The sequence below is a fragment of the Phaenicophaeus curvirostris genome, chromosome 1 (genome assembly GCF_032191515.1).
Source record: "Phaenicophaeus curvirostris isolate KB17595 chromosome 1, BPBGC_Pcur_1.0, whole genome shotgun sequence".
Lineage (NCBI taxonomy): Eukaryota > Metazoa > Chordata > Aves > Cuculiformes > Cuculidae > Phaenicophaeus > Phaenicophaeus curvirostris.
In genome coordinates, this window is record NC_091392.1 from 165,010,923 (window position 1) to 165,029,471 (window position 18,549).

The 18,549-nt window shown below is 36.7% G+C and overlaps 1 protein-coding gene across 1 annotated transcript in view; it reads left to right on the forward strand.

Moving 5' to 3' along the window:
- The window catches only part of MYCBP2 (MYC binding protein 2), a 184,012-nt gene that overhangs the window by 55,244 nt on the left and 110,219 nt on the right, over positions 1-18,549 (forward strand). The window contains exons 17-20 of the mRNA XM_069879988.1: positions 1,746-1,847; positions 8,645-8,752; positions 15,797-15,916; positions 16,347-16,428. Of these exons, the coding sequence (XP_069736089.1) occupies positions 1,746-1,847; positions 8,645-8,752; positions 15,797-15,916; positions 16,347-16,428 (412 nt within the window). The remainder of the gene's footprint in view (positions 1-1,745; positions 1,848-8,644; positions 8,753-15,796; positions 15,917-16,346; positions 16,429-18,549) is intronic.

Here is an 18,549-nt window from a genome sequence, read left to right on the forward strand (position 1 = left end):
AGACCAATTTATTTATTGGTCATATAACAATGTGGGATCATTCTGGTAAGTGATATGCTTTAAATTTGTACTTACTAGAGACATGTATGCCATTGTGACCTGTGGGGTTATGATATTAATGCTGATACTACAAAGTTGTTGTTGTCTTTCTTTGATAGCCTGAATATTCTTTTATAATCTTTTTATCAGGTTTTTTTTGCAGACTCATAAAAGATGGGGCATATTGTTTCTTGAAAATTTTTACTTTTTTTCTCTTAGAAATTTTCAGGGAGAAAGAGCTGCAAAGAATGTGGAAATCACTTTCAAAAAAACCCAAAACACCTCTGTACTCACAACCTCTCCCCCTTGAAATACTCATCTTGGTAACATACCAACTGGTATGATTATTAGAAAAATGCAGTTTGGGATTTTACCTTGTAAGATCCATTATCACAACGTTTTAATATTTTACTCTCCGTACTTGCACCTGGACATTTGCAGGTTTTTGGAGATTTTGTTTATTTTTTTTTTTAAGTTTAAGTTTACATAAAGCCAGTAATCCTGCATGGATGTTTGGATATAAGATCTGGAATAGAAACCGACCATAAAATAATCAGATGCATGATTTCAGATATTTATACATCTCGCCAATCTACCTGCAGAAAGAGTAATAGTAGAAAATTATATGCTATGCTCTACATGTGAGATTTTTTTGTTATTATTTTTTTTACCCAAGTAAAAGTTTATTAGAAACTGGAAGTTGTTCTGTTGCGAAGTTAACACTAAGGATCCAAATAACATCACTGATAATTTCATACAGATGTTTCTAAGTGTAATTTGCCTGTATGTGGCTATCCTAGAAGCAGATGGATGCCCGTGGTGAGTGTGGCAATAGTAGCTCTGCTTCCCAGCTCTGTTCTCATGCCTGATCAGGGAGGAGTTCTGGTTTTTGTGCTGACCTCTTCTTTGCTAACTCCTGTCCTAGCAGGATAGACACCAGCTCTTGGTCCTGTGTTGGACTTTGCATAATTTGAGGTGAGGGTATTGATCTGGTTGACCACATTTGAAGAAAAGTGTTTTCAGGTGGAGTTTTTGTTTGATATTGGAGGCAAGGTGTATTTTTTCTTTCAGTTGCAATTTGCTGAAAAAGCACTGATAAAAGTGTTTACAGTAGTTTTAACATTGCATTTGTTCAAGTTATGTTTTCTGTTTAAAGAATAGCTTATCAGTTTGTTTCGAATTCCGATTAAAATAGCTAGTTTGGTAAAGAAGTCAGGTTTACATTCACATGTCTCTGCATTAAAGTGATTGCATGCCTCTTTGTAGGCACAGAGTGTATAGTGGTAAAGCATTCCTAAAGTAAAAAATACCTAATTGATTAAAAACATTTTTAAAATATAAGCAATTTTAAGCTTGCTTTAATGATAATCCTTTCAGAAACTTTTTGGAAAAGAGTTGAAATAACCATGACAACACATAACTAAATATGAATTTGTTTGTGCCTAATAGAAAGAAAGTCCTAAATAGTATTCCATTGTGTTGGAATCGTCAGATTCATGAAAATCAGGGAGTTCAGAGAAAAGGTCTAAAATTCTTCTGCAGATTTGCTCAACTTCTGTCTTTATTTCTAAATATTGTGTCAGAGCCATGAAAAGAGCAGGTAGTAAGTAGGGATTAGTTTTCATTTACTTAACTTCTAGGGTTTATCACCATCATGAGAATTTTGAAAGATAATTTTACATATTTTACTTCCTTAACCCTTCTAGCTGTCCCCGTTCCTGGAGTTAATATTGAAGAGCACCTTCAGTTACGGCAAGAAGAAAAGCGGCAGCGTGTTAATAGGAGACATAGATTGGAAGAAGGAAGAGGTAAGTGACTACTCCATTGATGAGAGGCTTTGGATAGTTTTAAGGAGACTTCTTGATCTTTTTTGGAAATTAGTTTTGCTCCAGTGAGCCAATACAGGGACTAAACTAAAATCGGAACCTAAATAGATGGCTTACCCTATTTAGTCTGCTTTTGGGAAAAATGTGAAAAATCTGTAAGTTCAACAAAGCCTACTTATAGGAATCAGAATTTTAATGGTAAAGAGTGGCATTTTATGACTCTCATATAGTCAGTTTTCATTTTTTTGCTGTCTCCTAGTTGAATAATAGGTTCTTAAAAATATACGTGCTAAAACATTTTCTTATTTGAAGAGCTATATGCTGTTTTATATGAAGAGTTGAAATGACTCCAAGCCTGTCCAGTGCTGGCTACCTATAGTATGAATTACTTAATTATTAGTATAAATTACAGAATTTCTGTTGTGTAATAGTAAACCGTGTTTCTTGTTTTATAAACAAACTTCTTAAGTTTAAATAGCATGAAAAAATTGATACACTGAATTAAAAAACAAAGAACACTGTATGATTCTAGAATTCTCTTTACTTGTGTATTGTCTGCCTCAGGAGTTACTGTTGGTTTTCCACACAAATAATATGTACTTTAACACATTTTCAGTATTCCTCTTGTTTTGAAGTACTCCAGTGTCTTAATCTGGAAAATAATTAAAGTTGAGAGATTTAGATTGATATGAGTCATATTTTAGTAAGGCAGGGTATTGTGATTGGTAAGATTGTGTGTTGAGAAGAGAAATAATTTTATGGGAATTCTATGGTCTTCAAGCTCCTACGGTGTTAGTAAATACTGTTTTGATTCTCCTTATAGGTATTAGATACTGTTTTTACTCGGATACAAAATGTGCATTGTGACCAAACTCAGTTCCTAGACTCCTGCTGGGGAACCTTGTGGGACCAATTGTGGCTTTATTTCATTTGCATGTAAGAAATTCCTGACGTTGCCACAAATAAGGAGCAAGAAGGAAGAGAAAGCTTATGAGTTCCCTATGCATGTGGAAAATAATGGATTTTTTTTTCTCTGAATCTTAGTGGTTTATTTTAGCTGTGAGGTAGAGAGAGGAAGCCCTCTTACATCCTTTGTCTAGGTTATGTTGGAGCTGCGTTGCATACTGCTGGCAAATAGTATGTACAGCTAACAATCCGTTTTTCATAAATCCTCATTGAATGCCCAGAAATTATTGAAAGATACTGCTGTTCAACCCCAAAAGGTAATGATGCCAGAGCTGGGAGGTGAATTTCAGTTGGGGAAGCTAAAAAAAAGAGCAGCAGAGAAACATTTCAGTTTGCTTCCTTTTCTGTGGTTAGAAGTAGAACCAGAGCATCTCCTCCATTTTGTATGCCATCTCTCTTTAAAAGCAAACAAACAACAGGTTTGGATCCAGTAGAATCTCAGATGATAAATATTAGCAATGTGGTGTTGTTGACTTGATAGATGTGTAGGGACTGTAGCTAAAAAGAGGGTGGCCAGCTTGTTTGACACATCCATGTTGTAGTCTATATCAAAAGAACATTGAAGTTCCATACGTGTGTGGCTCCTGGAGGTAGTTGGTATGTCCAGCTGTAAGGGCTGGTGTTCAGTCTTCTGATTCAGTTTGGAGTGACGTAAGTGGTAAAGCTGGAAATAGGGTTTCGCAAATACTTAAGAGATATTGATTTACATAGTCAGGTGGACAAAGTTGGAGTTCTGTAGCTTCCCCACCAAATACTGTGTTTTCCCGTGAATTGGTGGAAAGAAGAGCACCATTCAAGATGACTGTTACGGTGATTTTTTCATGAGAGAGACCAAGAGCATTTAAATAACTGACTAGATTTTTATTTTGCTGTGGAAAAAGTTTTGCAATTGAAAAAGCTTTGTTATATTAATCTTAAAAATAATAGGCAGATTGCTTAGTTTTCCTAAATATTTGTAGTATTTGTACATATGTAACTGAAGAAATCCTTGACTGATAAAATAGCTATTTAGAAATTCAAAGAAAAGTCTCAACCTTTCATTTCTTTGAAGAACATTGCTTAGTCAGTTAAAGGCCACATTAGCTCTGTTACGGTATTTCCTTCAGGTACCCAGTGTTTTGTTTGTTAGGATTATGATTTCTGGATTGGAATGTGTTTATGTGTCGCTTTTGTTCTTTTATGTCAGATCAATGAGAAACAAAGCACATGTAGTTAAGAATAGCTGAACGTCAGTGATCATTCAGTGATCAGCTGGTGGCCTCTTATTCAGTACAAATATTTTCAGTAGATCTTGAATGTCTTAAAAACAAGAGGATGATGAAGGATTTTTGAGTAAATACAAGTGCATTTCAAGCAAATCAAACAACAAAATAACAAAGAAAACTCTCATGCATTTGCCCACTGAATGTCTTGAAATAGGATTATAGTTTAGGACTGAGGTGTAAGAGTACGAGTACTGGAAGTATGCTGGTTTCCTCAGTGAAGATGTTAAAGTGGTCTAATTGTTCTTCTTTAGCAAAGCACCAAATTTAGCATTGTTGCAGTGATGTCTGATTTAAAACTACATTCCACACAAGTTAAGGGAGAAGGTGATGGCTATGTCTACCAGCATGACAGTCGTTTAACTGACCTTGTGAAGGAGTTATAGTCTCATGTATGGAAGAAGATGAGTATGCTCATCTTCGTATTTGCAGAGCAGTTCAAATAAAGTGTGAATTCCTGTGTCATATTGTACAATTAGTGTAACAAAGCTAAGATTACTGTTTACTGAGTACACTCATCTTGAAAGCCATTCCTGCAACTTTTTCAGATAGATACTTGAAGTAACTGAATTTGGACACAGGCTGAGGTTTCAATTTATTACTTAAGGAATTCATTTTTTTAAGACTAAGAATATTGTAAATAGCTTTCAAAACAAACTACATTTAACTAGAAATACAGAAATATCTTTTAATGTGATGATAATAAATGGACTTTGTTAACTGGTATTTTGCTACATCTCTTTCTCAGCCTACAATGTAAAAACCTTTAGATGCTCATTACACACCAAATCTGTAGCTCAGTAATTAACCAATGTTTCACTTTTGATGCCCTTATAGGAAGGGAAAATTATTTTCTTTCAATCTTTCTCTACTTGGAACAACAAAAATGAATGAAATTTAGTCAATGTTCCTGTGTATTGAGGCAATATTATCTGAGGCTGTCTGTATTTGGCTAATTTTTTTTGGTTTTTTGAAGTGTTAACTGATTCAGTTAATTCAGTAATTGGTTTTCCTATGTTAGCTGAGTATCATATAAATCTATTCTACTTCTGCCCAAGACATTATGAGCTCGAAATCGCTTGGTCGATAACACTTGTCTGTATTCATTGCTGAACATAGACATAAATATACAGCAGGACTAACTATTCAAATGCAATATTTTTCACTAAATATTAGTGCAATTTTCATCTGTAGTTTTAGTTAAATATTTGGTTTGATGCTTTGAGAAACTGGAGATTATTTTTTCAAAGTTTCGTTAAACAAACCAAAACCAAATGAAAAAAACAAATACACCCTTTTTACTTGAAACAACATCAAACCCATGCATGACTTTCTTTTAGGAATGCTTTCAAGAGAAAGCTCTTAATAACCTGTAGGTGTAGTTCTCTGAAATTGTTGTACTAGTGTATGATTTCTGTCCGAAGCAGGTTATTATTATTGATAATAAAATTATTTTTAAAGTAGAAATATTTATGTTGTAGTTTTAGATTTTCAACACACTCAATGACAACAATTCTAGTTTATATTTAGTGTTTTAGTTTACCTTATCCATTTATCTTTCACATTTATTTAACAATATATATAAAGTATTCAGAAGAAAGTGTTAAAATTATAACTCTCATAAGTCTTACTTCCATTTTGTTCTCTGTCACACCCCCAATTGCCCTGCCTGCTTGTATCTGCTAGCCCACATCTCTCTCTTCTCTATAAAAAGCCCTATTTTTTGTGCCACATCTGATTGGTATGATTTAAGAGTCAGCAGAAAAGAGTTTTAAAAACACAGAAGAAACTTGTACCCTGTTTCATTTCCATTTTTTTTAACAAAATAAACAAATTGCAGTTAACCTGAGTTGCCTGCATGGCACAGTAGCGTTCTCCATGAGTATTTCTGACATAATAATAAATTGCTACTCATAGTCTGAACAATACCATCTTAAAGAGCATGTGCCTGAACTATTAGCCCTGCCTCACAGGAATATTAAGTTTTGTTTCCCTTAAGGCCATAGAGGTGAGATATTATCTCAGCATAGTGTTTTCCACTTTTGGTGGACTAATAGCATCCGATTTAAAATAGCAGCACTATAGTCTACCAGTCTCCTCTTAACTTAAGCTACTAAAGTAAGTAAAAATAGGAATAAGTTGTTATTCCCCATGTGGATCTGTGCTGAAGGCCTCTAGAAGAGTTTTTCAAATAGTACTCTGCAGGCATTTCTTAACTAAATAAAGGAAGTGCCAAATGCATGGTTGAATTGTTCCACTAGAGTAATTCATAATACCTCAACCCTATTCCCTTTGTATAGGCAACTTGAAATGTAAGCAGAGAACATTATATAGTCAGTGTGAAGTGTTTGTAGCGTCACAGAATGGTTTGGGTTGGAAGTAACCTTAAAGATCGTACAGTTCCATCCCTCCCACTGTGGTCAGGGACACCTTCCACTGGATCAGGTTGCTCAAATCCACATCCAACCTGGCCTTGAACACCCCCAAGGAATGGGGCATCCATGATTTCTCTGGGCAACCTGTGTCAGTACCTCACCATCCTCACAGTAAAAATTTGCTTCCTAATATCTAATCTAAATATACCTTGTTTCAGATTAAGCCTGTTACCCCGATCCTGTCCCTGCACTGGAGGAAGAGTAGGTACTTTACATCATGCCAGCATATTGACTGAACATGCAGACAACGAAAAATAGATAGTTCCTGTCATAGTGTGATCATGTCACAGATTCAGTATGCATAAACAGTCAAAAAGCAAGACAGACTTGCACGTCCTATTAAATGGATTGGTTACAGACTATTATGAAATGGCAATATATTGCATTTAACTTTATTTTGGATTCAGGTTCATTACAAAAATGTGGGAATGTAGAGTATATAGGAATATCCAGAAGCAAAGGTGGATTCTGCTTGGGTCAGCAGGTTAGATACTGTCACAGAGTTGTCATCCTGATTAGGTGAGTGTAATTCAGATGAGTGGCTTGGCAACTCATGGCAGCCGTGTGCCAGTGCCATGCTGGAGCTGACAGCCTTTTATGCTTCTCTGTCGCCCAGATCTCTTGTAGCTTTTACTCACCCTAATGTACTTCACTTCCTTCTGCTCTCCTAAAGTTCTCTTTTCTTCTGCTGTCTTTGTTGTTAGCACTAAAACACAGAGGGCTGCCATCGGGGCTGTCTCTCCTTCTCTGAGCTGTTTGCTGTGCAGGCGTTTTCTGGAACATCAGAATTCTCTTCCAGAGTTACCCAAAGATCATATCTGCTGTTTGAGCACTCACAAATATCTTGGATCGACACACTTGAAGCTGCACTCTGCAGTCCTTGCATCTCTTTTGTTTGCAACTTTTCTAACCTGAGTTTCAGTTCTATTATATTGCCATGCCTGTGATCTACTTCTTGGGCTTTTCATTTCATCAGAAACTTATCATTAAGCAACTCCCTTTAGTTTGGTTTCTTTTTTTTTTCCTCTTTTTAAAGCTCACAGCAGGAAACTTGAGACAATAGGTATTTGTTAAAAGGTCACCCAGGTTAACTTGTTAATAAAGCTCAGCTAAGGAAATGGAATACCAGTGATTTTGGGGAAGGAGGAGGAATACTTGTTTTCCAAGTTTCCCATAAGCTGTTAGTAACATGATACAAAGCCTGAGTTATGGTGTTCTGGGGTTTCACTTGGCAGAACTGGCTGCTACTGATTGATGGTTTGTATTGAATATGAGACTTCTGGAAGAAGGAGGTGCCTCCAAAGAAATTTTTGTTGACGTGCTTAACCCTTAAAAGAAGAAAAAATACAGTTTTAAGGAACAAATTGCTGGTCCATGATCTGCATATAATCAGCCTCAGTTAAACTTAATACAGCACTGCTTGGGGCTTGGGTCTAAGTTTTAGAAAGTACCTGGAGAAAATTTGAAGTACATACATCATTGCTTTCTTGAAATACAGATGTGCTCTTGAAGACCATTACATAGATGGGGAATATTTTAAAAATAAATCAGATTTCAAAATTAGCAAATAGGTAAGGAAAAAGTCATATGACTTGAATATTCTTCATCGAACAGGTGGGTTTTGGATGGTGATTTTCTTTGTAGGTCATAAGTTTGCATTTTAAATATGGTAATTACAAACAGTTGTATGTTTGTTTTTTAATTTAGCTTTAATAATGATGACATTGTTCCACATTAGTATTTTGAATGTGATGTTGTAGGATGTAAGGCATGATGATTGATTTTTTTAACTGTTAAAGACAGTAATGGATATTTGCTATCAAATTTGATACCCGATGTGGGTCAGTTGCATTTCTGTTGCTTGGGTGTACAGTTGCATGCTTACAAGTTTAGGTAAAACTGGCACTGTGGGATATTTACAGTTTCTTTGTATAATATCGTGGTCTTATTATCCGGAAATGGCAACTTGAACTTATTTAGGTCCCTTTGAATTTAGGAAAATGGGGTTATTATATTATTCTTTTTTTTTTTCATTGCTTTTAATTTGAATTTTGTTTTAACACACTGTTTTTATTTTGTGAGCTTTCCTATGCATGTGCAAAATGTTTCTCCTCAGGCCCCTTTGTATTTCCTGGTCCTCTTTTTATGAACCACCGAGAACAGGCTCTAGCCAGAATCAGACCCCATCCAGCCCAGCTAAAGCATAAACGGGACAAGCACAAAGGTATTTGGTCTTCCTTATCGGCTAGGATGGAATTAAGCCCATCCTCCCCATCACTTCTTCCATGCACTGAATCTGTCTTTTCAAAGCACTACACAAAACGGGTTCTGCCTTTCTTCGCGTTCATATCTTGTTACCTGAGGAGAAAGAAAATGCATTTAAACATTGCCCTTTTTTAAGTGTGGATGTTTGGTAGCCTGCATCATCCTTGTTTTTCTTTCCTTCCCCCCCCCCCTTTTTTAATTATGAAATCTACGTTGTCTTTCTGATTCTTCTCTCATTCCTAATGTTGTCTTATTCCTAAGATTCCTTAATTTTACTGTAGGAAACTTTTAATACCTTGCAGTGACTCAAACTGCTGCATTGCATTTGCGTTGGTTTTTGAACTTTTGTGCTGTACTTCTGGAGGGATTTCTTTAGCATACCAGCTACAGACTTGTTAATTCTAGCACAGAATTTTTCATAGTTTTATGTTATCTTTTAACAAGCCTTTTTTAGAAACAAAATAGTTAAAAAAAGCAGTGTTTACATGATTTTATGTGCTTCGTTTGTATGGGGAGAATAGAAATCAAAGTACAGGTTTTATGCTGCAATGTTCTCAAAGGAGGTATCTTTATTTCTGATGGTTTTCTATATCTGGAAGACCAATTCATTATACCTTGAATTTCTAAATCTGAAAATTTCAACTGAATTTATTAAAGCTGAGCTGTATCAAATCTGATCATAGTTTGTGTGTAGTCTGTACATATGCATCTATATATGAATACATAAAATGTAGGTTACAGATATGATCAAAGTAAATAGAAAGCTCCTAAAATGGTTAGGGCTCAGACTGCATCCAACTGTCTTCTAAAAGAATAGCTAAGTACGGAGAGACTTCTTAGAATAGCATTTCAGTTGAATAAACAGAAATTAGTGATACTGCTTGACATGTGTGTAAACATATGCCTTTTGGGGTATGATTTCGGGGTGGTGGTGATATGCCCTACCTAGTTATGAACATACTGGGTCACAAAATCATCTTGAGTTTATTTTATGGAAAATAAAGCAGAATCTGGTGCTTTGTGTTTGCATAACATATATTCAAATCTATTTGGAAAATACATCTTCTGAGCTGCAAATCTTTATGGATTAAATTGGATAATCTCCCTGAGAGAGATTGGGTTCTGAAAGACTTACAAAACCTTAAAGTTGTCACTTGAGTGACAGTGTGCTGATGATTTGTATTCTTGAGCTGGGTACGACCACTAGTTGTACTGATTGCAGGCTCTTGATGTCATAAGCAAGTGCGTAAAGGGACATGCTTATCCTGCTGATGTCTGTATGTGTGTTAGCAGTTGGAGCTTATTTCTGCTGAAGTATCTCCTTACAAGAAGTATATTCATTAGTGTTAGTTTAAGGTTTATTTTTCTTTATTAGAGTTGTAAGAACAATGCAAAGGTCTGTATTACGCTGAAAGATTTGTCACATGTGCTCTGTAGAACTGAACATTTATTTTTCCTTGCGGAAGGCTATAGGCGAAGAAACATTCTGTTTCTCTTAGTTCATGTCCCATGCTAAGCAGATAAGGAAGATTCAGATTTCTTTACAAGCAAACTTGAGACTCTCCTCTGCCTCAGAATACTGCTTCTCAAAAGACAACCCTAAATTCTTCTAGAAACTAGAAATTCCCCTTAACTTGTGGAAGAGCTTTCAAATGAAAAAGGGAAATTTGGGAAGTGGATGGGCAAGATGGGAAACATGAAAATGATAAGAAGTATATCTAATCTTAGAAGGCATGCCTGATTCACCGTACGTAGAACATAAAGGCAATGATCAAGCAATCTGAGATAGGGATGTTGACTTAGTAAAATTACACTATTAATGTTGAAATGACAGTATTCTTTTTCTTACTTTTCAATGTGATGCTTTCCAAATGAGCATTCTCATTTCAAAAGTGTCTGCTGAAGTAGTCTTGTAACTGTCTACACCTATCAGACTTTGAAGATCTTTGGGCAAGGAAGATTTATTTTGATTGGTAGTCCTGATGAGGCCATTACTAGGCTTGCTGGTACCTGTTTTGCAGCTGCAGCAGAACTTTTCTTGATAATGGTGTTTAAACTTGAATGTGAATAGCTTCTTCAGGACTGACAGTTATGGCCTAATTTTAAAAGTATATTTGATCTGTACTTGTACATATTATCAAATCTACAGGTTTTTTTCACTCGTGAAATGCTTCTGTTGACATGCCCCACTTAAAACTCCTTCAACTTCATCAAAATATATATTTTCTTGCGATTGCCATCTACTTATTTCACATTTATAGGGTCTGCATATCAAGATGCTTGTTATTACAAAAATGCATATTAAGCATAATTGTAATCTTTCTGATCTATGTTTGTGTCTCCATCACAAGTATAGATAGAAAAGAGTAGGTAACGCCTTCTCAGTTCTCGTGGAGTGAGTCAATTAGGGTTCTGCAGACCAATGCCATCTTTTTCCTGTATTTGTGAGTAGTGGCAATGAAAAAAGTGTTCTGAATAATATGAAACCAAATACCCTTAAAACCACAAAGGTTAAATGAAGCTGAACCTGCACAGATGGAACAAGCTACATGTCAACCATTTTGCAAATACTAATACAACATTATCAGATGTTCAAAGAAATTTACTTGTAATTTAATTTTTAGCTGTAAGATACACCAAAGCTTAAGTAGTTTGAAGTATTCATTGGAGAAAGAGAGAGATGACAATTAAAACCCACATCTATGACTTAGTGGAAGTGAATGATATTGGAGTCTTTACATGCTTCATATTGGTATTTCCATAGTTTGACAGTCTTGTTTTTATGTGCTAAATATTCCTGAAGAAGCTCAAACTGCACGTGAAGATGTTACATATGACTTTTTCTCTTTGAGAAGACAGAAGTTGCACCAAAACCATTTCAAAGCCACTTTTTCTTTAGTAGGTTTTTGCACACTGCCGTCAAGAAGGAGATGATGCTCTAGATGGGGACTTTTGTGGAATTTGAGGCTTGAAGAATGCAAAGTGTGTGCCAAACCTTGCAAGCATACAGCTGCTATTATGGCAACAAAAACTAATTCGTTAATTACAGTTATTAGTAAAAAATGTTGACCTTCTTTATAGTATACCTTTTTATGTTTTTATGAGTTCTGTCTCTCTATTCAGGCTTCCTTATATTTCATAGCAGCCCATCATTCAGTAATTCTTCCTAGGGGCTTAAATTTCACTAGATCAAGTTGTCCAGAATTTTGAAGAGGTTAGGAATAACTCCTCATATCATATACTGCAAATGGAGACTTACACATGTGAACTGTTGCAAATCATAAACAAGTCAGGACCAGTGGTGGCTAATAGGGGAAGAAGAAACCGCTGAAGTAATACCCTCTATTGAATAGGTGGATAAAATACAGCATTAGAAGAAGCTTTGATCATTAGAAGAAGCTTTTAGATAGCTCTGTAGTTTAGAACCTGTTGCTGCTTCCTTTGTCTCTCAAAAAAACCCACCACTTGAATAAGCTCTGTAGGAAAGAGGCTAGAAGTGGATCTTTGCTCCTCCAAAACATATATTTGTATTTAGCAGACTATCGGGGTCACAGAAAATACCCTGCTTGGCCACCCACCGCCACAGGACCTGGTGGCACTGATTGGGCTGTTGCTGGGGAACTGTGTAACGTGATCATTTCTGCTTGTAGTCATTGTCATACTCCATTAGGGAGACATCCCCTGCAAGGGGCTCCCCTCCACTTAAGGGACCTGAAGGGCTTCTGGGAATCTTGGCCAGTTGATTACATGGGACCTTTTCAGCACTTGTCAGGCTGCACCTGAGCTGCATTCTGTTTTGGTCCCTGCTATACAAAAAAGATGTGGACAGGCTGGAGTGGGTTCAGAGAATGGCCACTAAGATCATCAGAGAAGTAAGAAACCTACCACATACAGTAAGTCTGAGAGAATGGGGTTTGTTCAGCCTTGAGAGGAAAAGGCTTAGAGGAGACCTTATTGTCATGTACCAGTACATAAAGGGTGCCTACCAAGAGGATGGAGACTCACTTTTTACAAGGAGTTACATGGAGAAAACTAGGGGTAGTGGGTATAAATTGCTCCTGGGGAGATTCTGATTGAATTCCTGAAGAAAATTATTCTTCATGAGAACAGTTAAACATTGGAATAATCTCTCCAGGGAATTGGTAGATTCCTCTTCATTGGACGCTTTTAAGGCTCAGCTTGACAGAGTGCTGTGCCATTTCATTTTAACTAACCTAAAAAGGTTGGACCAGATGATCCCTGAGATCTTTTTCAACCTGGCATTCTATTAAATACACTTCTTTTGGTTTGTATTTGTATAGTGCAGACAAATCAGTTCATGGAGATGTCTGTTGTACTTTTCTGTTACTCAGTATTGCAGTTCTATTGGTATGCAAGTCAGATAATGGAATAAATGGTTTAGCCAGTAAATTCTTGTTTGCCCTTACTTTTTGCCTGAGCTGAACACAGTTGCTACTGAGCTTGTTATTAGAGTGCAAGTTTATTATCATAGTATCATATTATCATAAGTGTTACACACTTGTGATTCTGCATGTCGCATTTCACATATAAGCTCAAGTAAGCTCTGTAACAACTTCTCAAGTGCCTGGTTGACTTAGGTTTTTTTTCAGCCCTCATGAGATTTATGATTTTCACAACTAGAGACAGGTTTCTTTGCCTCATGCACTGTAGCTGTAATGTTGGTTATAGATATTTCAGCTGAAGCCAGTGGTGGACAGCTGAGAAGCTGCAGTCACAGGCTGATTTGTACAAATAATATCCTTGTGTAGAAAGCCTATAGATGATATTAAGGCACTCACAACATCCTTTGAGGGTTGAACATCATAGATGCTAAGCAGTAATTTGACAGGTATGCTTAATTTGGGTAATTACTGCTGAACTGAAAGAAATTTTGTTAGCAAGTTATGTAGTATGAAGAGACAGTTTTTCTAAGAATTTTTTGTGTACAGTTATGTTGCATTAATGCTTTTCATCTGTGAGGAGAAGAAACACTTCACATTTTTAGAAGCACTTCTTCCTTTCTCCAAAGGAGAAATTCAATATTGTCACCCTTACTGCAGCCCAGGAACACTAACAAAGTTTTTCCTCATATCTGGGCAAATGGTCCAAGATGCTATTTTATAAAAGTATTGGGGTGTTTATTTGACAGCAGAAGTCTCATTTATAGCTTTTGATTTCTTTTGTTGTTGGGGCTGAATGACCTTTTTCTTTATTCCTGGAAAGCAGAAAGCAGCTTTTTTTTCAGTGGTAGCAATATCAGCCGAGAGAACTTGTGAGCATGTTTCGCAGCGGGGACTTCAAGAGTTAAGACTTTCCTAGGGAAAATGAAAAGGAGGATTGTTTTTTGTATTTCTAGTTATTTTACTTTCCTTCCCCAACTATATTGGATAATCAAGGCTAAAACCCATCATTGTGAATTTGTTCATGGAGCCCACCCCTTGGTATTGACAGCTGGAAACACTTCAGAGATTTGCCTTCATGCTTTCATCTCTTTGAGAGATGGAAGTGTCAAAGTTCCTGTTCAGTGGTGGTCCAGCTGGGTAATACTGGAAGTACTAAACTGCTCTGCTTACAAGGTTCTGTTCATTCAAATGGAAGAGGCTCCGCTTCTAGTCTTTTCTTCTATGCTTCCCTTTTAGGAGCAGTTGTTTTGCTATTATTTGTAATGAAGTTAATGTGTTAATGAAGTTAATTTTTTGAAGAGAAGCAAGTGTGTATCTCCATAGTTAAAATTATTCCAGGATTGGATGAGGCTCTGAGCAACCTGATCCAGTGGAAGGAACTGCATAATATTCAAGGTCCCTTCCAACCCAGATCATTCTATGATCTTTTATTTAAAGACAATATCACATATTTATCACGTGAGAAAACTGCAATCCTAAACTATTTAGTAGCTGTGGTTGAATCACTTAAGAGCAGTATGGTTTTATTTTGATAAGGCAGGAACTGCACATGTGCCTGTTCAGGGATCTGTAGATCACTCGATAGCCACTGTTACATGACCAGAATACAACTTCTGCTAAATGAAGATAGTGTGCCTGTGCTTAGGTTCCATGGTTGCTAGGTGTCTAGTTTGTTTAACCGTAGGAAGTGAATGCAGCCATGACACATGCATTCTGGGCAGGTGAGGGCTCAAGTGTATTCGCACAGTGAGAGAGCTTACATTTTTTTTTACAATTACCAGTGATTGAGGGAGGAAGAGAGATGAGAGCCGCAAGTAGACTTCTAAAACAATTAGCTTTCTTTCTGCTCTTGTCCAAAGAGGTGATGTGAAAAAGGAATAAGGAGGCTGCTTACTGAACAAATAATTCTGGTGGCAATATTAGCCCTTAGAACCATCTCTTGAATACTTTGGCATGCAGAATTCAATGTAGAAGTAAAAAGTTCAAAGGTATTCTATTCAAGAAGTAGGTCATTCGCTAAAATACCGGAAGTATATTAATATTATGTTTATTTATCACAGAAACAATGTTTTAAAAATGCATCTTAAATGGACAGGAAACAGGCGTACCAGTAGTGAGTGTGTCAGCATTGTTAGAAATGAGCTGCAAGAGAAATTGTTAGCTGTGGAAAACAAGGACTATATGGCCATGTTGGAGTCAAGGAAAACCCTTACTTAGGCTACACCTATTGAGTTTAACTACAGTACTTTTGGTCTATGTCATAATGCTATGTTGTGGATGATCTAAAGTGATGGTTATTAAGCAAAACTTCTGAAGTTGTTTGAATTTCCTGTTTTGCTGGTCATTTATTTGTCTGCTCCTTGGAAGTTTCAGGTTTAGGGGATGTGACACTTTTGCAGTGTGTAACTTTGCTATAGATTCTGTCATCTTTCACATCTACTTTGATGAAACATTTTGCTCTGTCTTACTATTCTGTGAGTTCTTTCTTCTACCTTACAAATGGTGGGTTATAGGGAGTTATTTACCACTCTTGCTCTGCTCATTCTTCTGATATAACTCTTTTAGAAGGCATGGGGCATAATTATAAGTTTTATTTATAGATGGAAGTGGAGAAAGAGGTGAGAAGGATGCCAGCAAAATCACAACTTATCCGCCAGGGGCTGTCCGCTTTGACTGTGAACTGCGAGCCGTGCAAGTCAGTTGTGGGTTTCACCATTCAGGTAAAAAAAAAATTAATCAATGTTAATTACAGTGTAGATTTTTTGTTGGTTTTCTTAATGGAGTTGTGTGTGTATTCACTACTTTGTGTTTAATTTTCAGTAAGGAGGTACACTGCAGTAGTGGAGATTGAAAAGGTTGCAGTATAATTTTGTAGCCTATTACACTGTCCTTCAACAGTGAGAATTATCATATATTGAGTTATATCAGAGCTTTTAAGCAATTTTTGAGTCATATGGAAACATCGCTATGGTACCACTAGCCTGGCTTAGAGATACTGGCTGTGATGGGTTGTGAAATCTTGTAGATATCTCTTAGTGTTTTGGTACGGGTCATTAACTGTGCTGTTCAGAAAGATTAATTAACGCTGGTGCAGAGCCATGTTAACATGTGCATATGTCAGGAAAGTATTGTTTTTTGTTTGTTTTTCAGTGGTTTTGATGGAGAATGGTGACGTTTACACATTTGGATATGGGCAGCATGGGCAACTCGGACACGGTGATGTTAATTCCAGGTGAGCTGGTAATTAAAGGACATGATTGTGTATTGCTGTTCTGCTGAATAAAAAATGGCTAAATTTCTGTTTCTCTGTAGCTAGCAAGTCTGAAAACTCAAGTATTGTCCAACTGAAATTAATAAACTCTTGTTCTGCATTTATTTCTATAAGCCCGTGTTGATATAGACACAATTACAGTATTATTGTACTGCATAAGCTACTTGTTTGATACATGAAGGCTTCTGTGCATAGTTGAAGTGTAGCTTTGATAGTTTGAAAGGCTTCTTTCTCTTAATTTCTCCCGACATGTATGAGAGAATGACATTAAAATCTCATTAAGTTTTCATTTTTTCTGTAAAATATTACATACGAAACAGTTCGAATAGTATGATCTTGTAAAACTGTTACAACAGATTAACCTGTTTCTATTGCACCATTGACAGTAGTTCACATATGATAAAAATCTCAGTTTTGTTTATTTTTGTTCTTCAAAAGTAAGTCAGTAAACTTGTGTCTCGGCTGCATTTTGTACACTTGCTTTGGATGTTAGCATGTGAGTGATGTGTGCTTGCTTTCCGGTCAGTGGCAATAAAGAAGTCAAGGGAGTGTGGAGAGCTGTTTTACTAACCGCCCACATATCTACTTTAGTTATGCTCAGCAGCTGTGTAAACTTTATGGGCTTGATCTAAGGTGACAACAGTGAGAGCATAGATAATTCTTTAATGATTTCTTTAATGTGAAGCTTAATCTCACCCTTAGTATCTCATCTTTGGTATCTTATCTAGTCACTAAAGTAAAAAATCAGTGTCCACACATAAAAGGAAATGTAATAATATTGTTCTTAGGGCATGTGCATGTATCATATAACACATAAGACGGGATTTTGAATAGTAGGAATCACTAAGGCTTTGCATTTGTGCAGTAATGCCCAGGATCGTTATGTAAAAGACATACACAGTGAAGCATCCGTGACTCATCTTCAGTTCTGTCATTTCCTTCTAGCAGTGAGATGAAAATTATTGAACATCTATCCTTCTAATCTCTTTGGAGACATCCAAATAATTTCTTTTGTCAGGTTTCTGAAGAAATCTTTGTGATCTTAAAACTTTCATTGGATTCACTAAACAAAAGGGAAAGAGGGAAAGAAGAAAGAAATTTTACTGGAAGTATTACTTTGTGTTGACTGCTGTGCCTAATGGTAGTCTCTAAACTGTTACCCCTATTCAGTTTGTGTTGGACTGGTGAATGCAGTTTGTGTTTCTGCCTATGGCAGAGCTGTATCACAGATAAGTACTTTGTTTTTCATTCCTGGAAGTTCTTGAATACTTGTCCAAGGAACAACTGCTTTAGCTGGCAATTCGGTCACTACTAGAACAAGGCCAGTTTCTGTCTTAAAGACTGAAGAGGTCAAACAGCAGTGGCGTTTTACTGGTAACTTACTCCTGTTTCCAACTTCGATGAAATCACTTGACGTTTCCAAAGGCATCAGAGGTATCTACTGTATCTGTCAGAATTTCAGGCAGTAAACCCCACATCTGTTGCTAATTTAGACAGCAACTAGATGTAGTTCCAAGTAGGATCCTAGAAGAGAACATGAAACATCCTGTGCCACAGAGATAGAGCTTGACCAGGCCTAGAAGCTAAGGAGATACAAGGAACTTTGCACTGACCTTTTTATCATTCTACAACAGACCCTAGACAGTGTTGGAAAAAAGCTTCGGAGACGTTTGGAGTATGTCCTGTGCATGAGATCTGGCTGTAGTACTATATTGCTGTTTAGCACCATCATTCAAATTATGATTTCCTCATTGATGTACTTCTTTTTCCAGCTTTAAGTAGAGATCTCTCCTCTGTCCTCACAGTAAGGGATTCAGAGAAGGAACAGGGAATCCTTTTGCAAAGTTCCACCTCATTTGAGACGCAGTGGTGCTCAGATGGCCAGCTCCAGCCAGGTCAGTGGTATGTCAGTCATGCAGTGTGTCACATTGCCTGTATTGACCTCAGGAAGACTATCATCCTCCAAATCCAGGAACTGATACTCCACTGTGTTTCCACAAGAGAGAGAGGGGATTAAAAAAAATTGAGGCAACATTTAGGCAGCCTAGCTAGTATATCTAAATAAGGGGGCTCCTGAAATTA